General features: G+C 48.4%; 1 protein-coding gene across 6 annotated transcripts in view; it reads left to right on the top strand.

The window, feature by feature from the left end:
• The window catches only part of stard7 (StAR-related lipid transfer (START) domain containing 7), a 49,869-nt gene extending 39,047 nt beyond the window's left edge, over positions 1-10,822 (top strand). For all 6 annotated transcript variants that reach the window (XM_048618742.1, XM_048618743.1, XM_048618741.1 and 3 more), the window contains 4 exons: positions 1,184-1,273; positions 1,477-1,576; positions 5,638-5,722; positions 9,932-10,822. In XM_048618742.1, the coding sequence (XP_048474699.1) occupies positions 1,184-1,273; positions 1,477-1,576; positions 5,638-5,722; positions 9,932-10,107 (451 nt within the window). In that variant the 3' untranslated portion in view covers positions 10,108-10,822. The remainder of the gene's footprint in view (positions 1-1,183; positions 1,274-1,476; positions 1,577-5,637; positions 5,723-9,931) is intronic.
• The last annotated feature ends 328 nt before the right edge of the window (positions 10,823-11,150 follow it).

The raw sequence follows: 11,150 nt of genomic DNA, 5'->3' as shown, positions 1-11,150 counted from the left end.
CTCTGGGTGCCCACCCTCCGACGGATTTGCCTACAACTCTGTGAGCAGTTCCCCCCCACCCAGTGGTCTGCTTCTCCAGCTGGTACTGCCAGCAGGTTCCTGAGCGGGCATTCACACTCAGCTCACTAAAGCGAAATCAGGCTAACTTTCCAGGTCAACACGAAAAGTCCCCCTCAGTGGTGACAACCACCCATCCCCCCACCCCACCCCACAGTCTTGCTGCTTTTTTTTAAAATTCGTTCATGGATGTGGACATTGCCCTGTCCTCTAATTGCCCCCCTTGAGAAGGTGGGGTTGAGCCGCCGCAGTCCATGTGGTGTAGGGACCCCCACACGGTGCCCTCAGGGAGGGAGTTCCAGGATTCTGACCCAGCGACGCTGAAGGAACGGCCGATGTATTTCCCAAGTAGGGGACGGTGAGGGGCTCGGAGGGTGAACTTGCAGGGGGTGGTGTTCCCATGTACCTGCTGCCCCTTGTCCTTCTGGATGGAAGTGGGTCATGGGTTTGGAAGGTGCTGTCTGAGGGGCCTCGGTGAGTTGCTGCAGTGCATCTTGTAGATGGTACACACTGCTGTTACTGAGCGTCGGTGGTGGGGGGGGGAGTGGGCTGTTTGTGGGTGGGGGGCCATGCGAGGGGGGGGGCTGCTTTGTCCCTGGATGGTGTCGAGCTTCTCGAGTGTTGTTGGAGCTGCCTCCATCCGGGGCAAGTGGGGGTATCCCATCACATTCCTGACTTGTGCCTTGTTGATGGTGGGACAGGCTTTGGGGGGGAGTCAGGAGGGGAGTTACTCGCTGCAGGATTCCCAGCCTCTGACCTGCTCTTGTAGCCGCTGTGTTTATGTGGTGAGTCCGGTTGAGTTTCTGGTGAATAGTAACCCCCAGAATGTTGAGAGGTGCTACTTCACATTATGTCAGAGCAGTCTGCTGAAATTCCTGAGATCAGCAAAAGAAACATTAGCTTTGAGTAAAATATACCGTGGAAAAGGTGGGTGCCTGTCAGATGTTTTTGCTGATTCAGATTATTCAACAAGCCTCACTGTCAAATATGACTTGCTGCGCGTGATTAAGATCGCTCTGAGAGAAAACGCAGCACTTGTCCTGGGTTCTGATGGTGGGTGTAAATGGAAAGGGACTTAAAGCAGCAGTGTCTGGGGAGAGCTTTTTAAATCCTGTGTTTATCTCCGTTATCAGTACCCCCTTTACTCGAGAGACTATCTGTACATCCGACGCTACCACGTGGACCAAAAACACAATCTGATGGTGTTGCTGTCAAGGTGAGGATGTGACCGATACCCTTTCTGTTTGCTGTTCACCCCTCTGCTGGGCTGTCTACGTCTAATTGTCTTGTCGGGGGGATGGGGTTAGGTGGATCTGTTTTGACTCTGCGGACAAAGGGGAGTGAAGGGGCTAATTGGGGGGGAGATTGGGGTCTCCTTCTGCACTGCGTTTGTCCTCATGTGTCATTCCCTGTGCCCAGGGCTGTCGAACACCCGGATGTCCCAGAGAGCCCCAACTATGTGCGGGTAACCGCTTACCAGTCGCAGATGGTGATCAAGCCGCACCGGTCGTTCGACGAGGTAAGGCTGCGCAGACAAGTGGTAGCTGGCCGAGAGTTTGCCTGTTTTAGTATTGTGCAATGTTGGCGTTTGTGCAGAGAGTGAATTTGACTACAGGAGCAGGGATGTCTGGCTGTATTTAGACAGGGCGAGACCACACCCCTGAAATATTGTGTAGGCGGCTTGCGTCTCCTTATCTGAGGAAGGATGTTCTGGCGATGGAGGGAGTGCAGCGAAGGTTTCCCATTCTGATTCCTGGGACTGACATGTGAAGAGAGACTGGATCAGTTAGGACTATATTCCTTAGAGTTTAGAATGGGGCAGGGTCTCATAGAAACGTAGTAAATTCCAACAGGGACTAGACAGGAAAGATGTTCCCGATGACTGGGGTGGGAGGGAGCTCAGAACCGGGAGGAGTCGCGTTCATAAGGATGTAGGCTATGTGTCATTTAAGGCTGAGGTGAGATGAGAAGGAGAATCCAGTTATTATGGTCCCTGTTAGGACCAATAACATAGACAAGGGTAAGCAAGAGATCCTTTCTGGGAATTAATGAACAGAACCTGGAGAATTATAATCTCCAGATTATTGCCCGAGCCGCACGCAAATAGGCACAGCGAGAAGAAAATTAGAGACGAAAGTGCATGGTGCAGGAAAGAGGAGTTCCATTTCTTGGGGCACTGGCATCAGCATTGGGACAGGAGGGAACTGTACCATTGGGATTGGTGCCACCAGACCTGATGTCCTAGCGGAAGGACTAGAGAGGTTACCAGGGCTTTCAACGAGTAAATAGGGGTGGGGGCTTGGCCGAGGTCAAAATGGTTTTCAGAATCAATTAAGAGAGGAAAGAACTAATCAGGGATCCTGCTCTAGGTAAGGCAATACTATACAAATAAACTGCTGGAAGACACGGTAGATGCTGGAACAGTGACAATATTTAGAAGTCATTTGAGGCAGGTACATGGACAGGAAAGATTTAGAGGGATCTGGGCCAAGCACAGGCAAGTGAGGTTATAACTCACTTGGAGATAGCAAGAATTGCAGGTGCTGGAGTCAGAGATAACACAAGTGTGGAGTTGGAGGAACACAGCGGAACAGGAAAGCTGACGTTTCGGGTCGGGACCCTTCTTCTACTCCTACTCCTCCAATGCTGCCTGGCCTGCTGTGTTCCTGCAGCTCCACACTGTGTTATCACAGGCAGGTGGGACTAGCTTAGTTTGGGAAACTTGGTCAGCAGGGACAAGTTGGGCCGAAGAGTCATGCAGCACAGAGACCGAGTGTATTGATTAAACCAGAAGAGAGAGAGAATTAAACAGTTGAATGGCGCGTCAATGCTGAGGGATGGTGTATAGTGTATGCCCCGAATGAGAAAGCGTGAATGTAAGCAATAAAGTAAATGAGCTGTAGACTCAAATTCAAATTGGAGGTGGATACAGTAGCCATTTACTGAGACTTGGCTGCCAGATGGATGGGATTGGGAACTCTATATACCAGGTTATAAGGTTTACAGGATGGACAGGGAAAATAGAAGAGGAGATGGAGAAGCCTTATTGGTTAGAAACAAGATTGCTTCAGTGGTGAGGGAGGATATAATGAGGGGAAAGCATTCAGTGGCGACCTTATGGATGGGACTGAGGAACAGTAAAGGATCTGAAGCTAATAGCTGTTGCATACAGACTCTGTGGTAGCAGCTCCGAAGTGCGAGTTGATATAAACGCAGATATTGCAGAGGCAAGTGTGTAGCAAAGCTGGAGTAGTGTTAACGGGGGATTTTAACTTGAATGTAGGTTGGGAAAGGCAGATAAGCACCCATCAGAAAGGGAGTGAATTTCCACACTCTCGTTTCCCGCAGCAACAAGGGGGCAAGCGATATCGGATTTAATAAGGAGTAGCGGGCTGGATTTAATTAGTAACCTAATTGTGCGTGAACATCGATCAGACAGCAATCGCAACACTATCGAATTCAATGTAGCGTTTGAAAGTGGAAAGCATGACCCAGCTCTGAGAGTTTTAGATTTAGGAAAGGCTGCCTTTAATGAGATGATACAGAGACAGTCCACAGTAAATCTGCTAATAGGTAAAACAACTGAAGGGCAGTGGAGATCATTGAAAGGAATATTTTACACGATACAAGCCAGTTTATACCCTGCACTTCACACAAAAAGCAAAACAGCCAGGGACAGCATAAAACTGAAAGAAAGGGCTTATAGAAATGCTTAAAAAAAGCACAGATCCTGCTGAATTGTAAAGATACAAAGGAACATAAAGCAGCTTATAAGAGCTGCTAAAAGCTATTATGAAAGGAAACTTGCCAGGGACATGAGAATCAATAAGAAACAGCTGTGTTGTCCTGCTAAAGTCTGGAAGTGAGAATATTGTCACTGACCACGGTGGAAATGGCAGACGTGTTGGAACAACTGCTTTGCCTCAGTGTGTCGAGTAGGAAAGGACGAAAGCTTGCTGGAAGTTCAAAGAAATTATTAGAGGATCGTGGCGGAATAAAATTAATGGAAGTAAAACATAATGAATGGGAGAATTAGTGGAATTGGAGAGTGACAGTTCCCCAAGGGCCTGATGGTTTCCACTCGAAATTGTTAAAGGGTGAATGGGCTCATATCGTAGACACCCTAACTATAATTTTTCGGAATTCCCTAGAAACAGGAGTCATTCTTCTGGTTTGGAGAGTGTCGCTCTGCTTTTTAAGAAGCGTGGAAGGGGAAAGCCTGGGAATTTACGGACCAGTTAGCCTAACGTCTGTGATTGGGGAGATTGTTGGGAGTTTAAAATCAAACAGAACGCCTTGAAAATGTTCAGTTAATCAGGAGAGCCAGCATGGTTTTATGGTGGGTAGGTCATGTCTGACAGAGCTCAGTAAAATGTTTGAAGAGGTGGCTAAGCTGGGGTGGACAGGGAAATGGCCTGTCCGTGGATGTTGTTTACATGGACTTGCAGAAAACGTTCGATAAACTCCCACGTAAGAGGCTTTTAATGAAGGTAGAGGCTGAACAGTTAATGGATCAGGGGTTTTTCCCCAGTCCTGGTCCCCATGTTATAGGAAGGACAGAATTGTTGCAGGAGGGAGAGGACAGAGGAGATTGACAGGAATGTTGCCAGAGTTTGAGAACTGCTTTGAGGAAAGGTGGGAGAGGTCGCGCTGCTTTCCTGAGATCAGAGGTGACTTAATCGAGGGGTGCAGTACCACAAGGGATGGAGTGGACAGAGGAGGTCTCTATCCCCAGTGGAGTGGTCATTGACACATTTAGAGAGATTGGGAGAAGAATTCGAGAAGACACGAGGAGAGGCTTTGACCCAGAGGCTGGGGGTATCTGGAGTTCGCTGCCCAGTTTCGTGTTCAGGCAGGAACTCTTAACTCCTTTTGATTTGATTTATTATTGTCATGTACTGAGATAGAGTGAAAAGTATTGTTTTGCGTGCTATCCAGGCAAACCATCCCTTACATAATTACATCAGGGTGATAGAACAGATGTTACAGCTACAGAGAAGGTTACAGAGAAAGATCAGATCTCACATATGAGGTCCATTCAAAACTCTGATAACAGTGGGGAAGCAGCTGTTCTTAAATCTATTGGTACGTGTTTTCAAAGTTTTGCATCTTCTGCCTGACAGAAGAGGCTGGAAGAGAGTATAAGGGGGGTGGAAGGGGGCTTTGATGATGTTGGCTGCTTTCCTGAGGCAGCAGGAAGTGTTGATGGAGTCAGTGGATGGTTTGCGTGATGGACTGGGCTTTGTTCATGACTCTGTAATTTCTCACAGTCTTGGGCAGAGCAGTAGCCACGCTGTGATGCATCCAGATAGGATGCTTTCTATGGTGCATCGATTTAAAAACTGGTAAGATCCCTTTTGAAAGGAGAGTGGGTCCGTCCCTGAAGCACTGGGAGCCGCGAGGCTGAAGGCAAGCTGTTGGATATGGCTGGTTTAATGAGCCGGCACTGACGGGATGGGCTGAAGGGTCTCTGTCTGTGCGGTAATTTTGTTACAGCTGCATTTACAGTCGGGAGTTTCGGCCGCTTGTAACTTGACTGAGGCAGCGTTCACTCTCTTTTGATTGATCTTTGACTTTCAGAATGGCTTTGACTACCTGCTCACGTACAGCGATGACCCCCAGACCGTTTTCCCTCGCTACTGCATCAGTTGGATGATGTCCAGCGGTAAGCTGACTGATTGGTCGTGCGTGAGTAGTATTCACACCCCACCCCCTCCCCCCCCCCCCCCGCAACTGCATGTGGAGAGCTGCCTCTGAGGGGGTGGGGGCAGGGGGGCTGAGCAGGATCCCAGCTTCCCCCCCCAACCCCCCCCCCCCCAGCAAAAATAACCAATGCGGTCAATGGGCACTGTACCAACAGAGAGGAGGTATTGCGCAGAAAACCGGGATATGAATCCTGTCTGTTCTGCCACAGTCAGGATCTCTGCTTTTTCTCTCTCTCTTTCACATTCGCTGCCAGACCTGCTGAGTTTCTCCAGCAATTTCTGTCCTTTTTTTTGGTGCATTTCTGATCTCCAGCCTGTGCAGTCCTTTGTTGTACATTAGCCATGTGCCAGTATGGACTAGCGCGCAAACCGGGAAATGATCCTGGGGGGGTGGCGGCGGTGCTTGGAGCTTGGGATTGGCTTGAAAGTGGAGTGAACCACAGCCAGAAATTCAACCGGGAGATTTTTAATAAAGTGTTGCTGTTCAGCGGGGGTTTGGGTGTCCTGGGGCATGAGCCAGAGTCGACGCCCACGTACAATATGCCAGTTAGGTAAATGTGATGTTACCTACTTTACAAAGTTGGGTAGAGGGGAGTTGCAGTAGAAGAATCATTTTTTAGTTTGGATAAATCCGAGGTATTGCAGGACTTATACAATTAAAAGTAGGGCCTTGGGCAGAAAAGAGAGAGCGAGGGGGTTCAGGTATATAAATCTTTGAAATTTGCGTCGCACGAAGACCGGGTGGTTAAGAAGGCGTTTAGCCTTCATTGCTCAGACCTTTGAGCATAGGATTTGGGACATCATGTTGAGGTTGTACAGGACGTTAGTGAGGCCTCTTCGAGAACATAGAACATTACAGCGCAGTACAGGCCCTTCGGCCCTCGATGTTGCACCGACCTGTGAAACCAATCTGAAGCCCATCTAACCTACACTATTCCATTATCATCCATATGTTTATCCAGTGACCATTTAAATGCCCTTAAAGTTGGCGAGTCTACTACTGTTGCAGGCAGGGCATTCCACACCCTTACTACTCTCTGAGTAAAGAACCTACCTCTGACATCTGTCCTATATCTATCACCCCTCAATTTAAAGCTATGTCCCCTCGTGCTAGCCATCACCATCCGAGGAAAAAGGCTCTCACTGTCCACCCTATCTAATCCTCTGATCATCTTGTATGTCTCTATTAAGTCACCTCTTAACCTTCTTCTCTCTAACGAAAACAACCTCAAGTCCCTCAGCCTTTCCTCATAAGACCTTCCCTCCATACCAGGCAACATCCTGGTAAATCTCCTCTGCACCCTTTCCAATGCTTCAATATCCTTCCTATAATGCGGCGACCAGAACTGTACGCAATACTCCAAGTGCGGCTGCACCAGAGTTTTGTACAGCTGCAACATGACCTCATGGCTCCGAAACTCAATCCCTCTACCAATAAAACCTAACACACCGTACGCCTTCTTAACAACGCTATCAACCTGGGTGGCAACTTTCAGTGATCTATGCACATGGAGATCTCTCTGCTCATCCACACTACCAAGAATCTTACCATTAGCCCAGTACTCTATATTCCTGTTACTCCTTCCAAAGTGAATCACCTCACACTTTTCCGCATTAAACTCCATTTGCCACCTCTCAGCCCAGCTCTGCAGCTTATCTATGTCCCTCTGTAACCTGCAACATCCTTCTGCACTATCCACAACTCCACCGACTTTAGTGTCATCCGCAAATTTACTAACCCATCCTTCTACGCCCTCATCCAGGTCGTTTATAAAAATGACAAACAGCAGTGGCCCCAAAACAGATCCTTGTGGTACACCACTAGTAACTGAACTCCAGGATGAACATTTCCCATTAACCACCACCCTCTGTCTTCTTACAGTTAGCCCATTTCTGATCCAAACCGCTAAATCACCCTCAATCCCACGCCTCCGTATTTTCTGCAATAGCCTACCGTGGGGAACCTTATCAAACGCTTTACTGAAATCCATATACACCACATCAACCGCTTTACCCTCATCCACCTGTTTGGTCACCTTCTCGAAGAACTCAATAAGGTTTGTGAGGCACGACCTACCCTTCACAAAACCATGTTGACTATCCCCAATCAAATTATTCCTTTCTAGATGATTATAAATCCTATCTCTTATAATCTTTTCCAACACTTTACCCACAACCGAAGTAAGGCTCACTGGTCTATAATTACCAGGGTTGTCTCTACTCCCCTTCTTGAACAAGGGGACAACATTTGCTATCCTCCAGTCTTCTGGCACTATTCCTGTAGACAATGACAACATAAAGATCAAAGCCAAAGGTTCTGCAATCTCCTCCCTAGCTTCCCAGAGAATCCTAGGATAAATCCCATCCGGCCCAGGGGACTTATCTATTTTCACACTTTCCAGAATTGCTAACACCTCCTCCTTTTGAACCTCAATCCCGTCTAGTCTAATAGACTGTATCTCAGTATTCTCCTCGACTACATTGTCTTTTTCCTGTGTGAATACTGACGAAAAATATTCATTTAGCGCCTCTCCTATCTCTTCGGACTCCACGCACAACTTCCCACTACTGTCCTTGACCGGCCCTAATCTTACTCTAGTCATTCTTTTATTCCTGACATACCTATAGAAAGCTTTAGGGTTTTCCTTGATCCTACCTGCTAAAGACTTCTCATGTCCCCTCCTGGCTCTTCTTAGCTCTCTCTTTAGGTCCTTCCTGGCTAACTTGTAACTCTCAAGCGCCCTAACTGAGCCTTCACGCCTCATCTCTACATAAGCCTCCTTCTTCCTCTTGACAAGAAATTCAACTTCTTTAGTAAACCACGGTTCCCTCGCTCGACCACTTCCTCCCTGCCTGACAGGTACATACTTATCAAGGATACGCAGTAGCTGTTCCTTGAACAAGCTCCACATTTCAATTGTGCCCAGCCCCTGCAGTTTCCTTCTCCATCCTATGCATCCTAAATCTTGCCTAATCGCCTCATAATTGCCTTTCCCCCAGCTATAACTCTTGCCCTGCGGTATATACCGATCCCTTTCCATCGCTAAAGTAAACATAACCGAATTGGGGTCACCATCACCAAAGTGCTCACCTACGTCCAAATCTAACACCTGGCCTGGTTCATTACCCAGTACCAAATCCAATGTGGCCTCGCCTCTTGTTGGCCTATCTACATACTGTGTCAGGAAACCCTCCTGCACACATTGGACAAAAACTGACCCATCTGAAGTACTCGAACTGACGCAAACTCAAACTCAACTGACTCTTCTGGAGCACTGTGTCCAGTTCTGGTCACCCAGAGGGTTGTAAATGCTCTGTCGCTGAATCTGTTTAGAACTGGGAGGGACAGAATGTTGTTCTCCCAGGGAACGGAGTAGGAAAGTGCACTTGAAACACAAGGTAGTACCGAATGGCAAAGCTGCCTCGATGGGCTGAACGGCCTACTCCGGCCTCTCATTTTCTTCAGAGAGGAGGTTTCCCCACTCTAGCCCAGTGCTTTACGTGACCGGGGTGTGTTTGATGCTGAAACAATAAGTCTTCAGCTCTGCAGCACTGATGTCAGCTCAATCGCACAATTATGGGCCGGGGCCTTAATCCGGCAACAGAGGCCCTTCTGAATGTCTGTCTGTGCCTTTTGGAGAAGGCAGCTAGAGGTGGCACAGTCTATCTCTGGGTCTTCAAGAGGCAGGGGACGTAGGTTTTGTGCCTTCTTGGAGACTGTTTGCCTCTGAGCTGGGTGGGGGAGGGGGGCGCGAATCGGTAGGGGGCACACTGGATTATGACCACTGCAGGGACGAGGCGGACGCAGATTTGAGGTTTGGGGCCAAAGGTGAGGGGCTGTGGGGGAGACCTATTTTTGTCCCTGCCCCGAGTGGAAAGGTTTCGAAGGGGAATAGGACCGGGTTCTTGAGGGAAAATAAACTCTGAGGACCGCGGGGAGGAGTGGGCTATACCGGGTTGCTGCACAGAGAGCTAGCATGGAGTCAGATAGGGCGATTGGCCTCTTCCTGTGCCAAACTGACTTGATGACCGCGGGATGTCTCACAGTTACGAATGCATGCATTAGAGTGTCGAAAATATTGCACCCAGTTAGTACTTGACAAGCTCCTACAAACGGCAGTGCCATCCTGACACAAGTAATCCTTTTTTTGTTGTTGTTTTGCATGTAGGCATGCCTGACTTCCTGGAGAAGCTGCATGCAGCCGCGGTCCAGGCGAGGAACATGGAAATCAAGGTGAAGGATTACATCAGTGCCCGGATGCCCGAAAGCCCCGACCCCAAGCAATTGCAGAACGCCGAGAGGCAGGAGAAAAGCTGCAGCTCCCAGCAGATGGACTACGCGTAGGACTCTCCCGTTTGCTGACTGCAGAGATGCGTGAGGGGTGCTGGATGCCCAGGAGAATGCCTGGGGATGGGGGATGGGGTGTGGGGGGGCGCAGGAGGCAGGGGGCAGGGTTGGGGGTGAAGAGAGGGTTCAGGTGATACCAGCTGAGCCTCTGCAACAAGTCCAAGTAGGGGCAGACCCTCTGAGTTTTTGGGCTGCTTTCCACAGAAGAACAGTATCTCCGTCTCGGGAAAGGCTGTCAGTGGGGGTGGGGGGGTGTGCTGGGCAGACGGAGGGGTGTGGGCGCTTTTTGTTTTGCTAGTATAGGGTGCAAAGAGTCACATTTGTCTGCAAAGCTTGAACAATTAAAAAAACACCCACCTATTACGCACTAACAGACACTGCATTTGTAATTCAGAAGTCCAGCCTAGATTCCAGATTCAGTCCTTCTGGAATTGTTTTCGAGTGACTTTGAGGGGTGGGAGCAGGGAGAGTGTAGCACTTCATTGCAATGTTAATTTTTGCATTTTTATTTTGTACTCACACACATGCACGCACCATCTCTCCCTCTTCCCTCCCCCTGGCTGATATAAAGTTTTGAGCTTTGTTATTTACACTGGTTTTGTTACAGTAGTTGTGACTATGCGCATGTTGTCTAAAAGCAAATTGGTTTGTTTTCTTTTGCAGGAGGTTCAGTGCTGAAGTATTTTAAAAATAAAATCTTAGTATTTTGTAATTATTTCTCCCTCAGTAAGCACAGTGTTGCCCTTGGTTACAGCTACAAGACTTGAAGTGATATCTCCATCTCAAGAAATTGTGTTTTCTCTTCTTTCTCTATTTCTCCCTCTCTCTTGCCTTCCTCTTTTTTTCTCAGTCCCTCTTTCTCCTATTTCTCCCTTTTCCTCTTTCCTTTATTCGCTGTCCCTCTTTGTGTATCTCGTTCTCTTTTTCCCTCTGTTTCTGTCTCCTTCTGTCTCTCCCTCTCTCTCCTCTCCCCTCTCTCTCCCTCTCTCTCTCTCCTCTTTCTCTCCGTCTCTCGATGCCTCATTGTGTCTGTTTCCTTT

Source organism: Rhincodon typus, chromosome 40, assembly GCF_021869965.1.
Source record: "Rhincodon typus isolate 14 chromosome 40, sRhiTyp1.1, whole genome shotgun sequence".
Taxonomy (NCBI): Eukaryota; Metazoa; Chordata; class Chondrichthyes; order Orectolobiformes; family Rhincodontidae; genus Rhincodon; species Rhincodon typus.
This window is presented reverse-complemented; position numbering and strand designations above follow the sequence as displayed.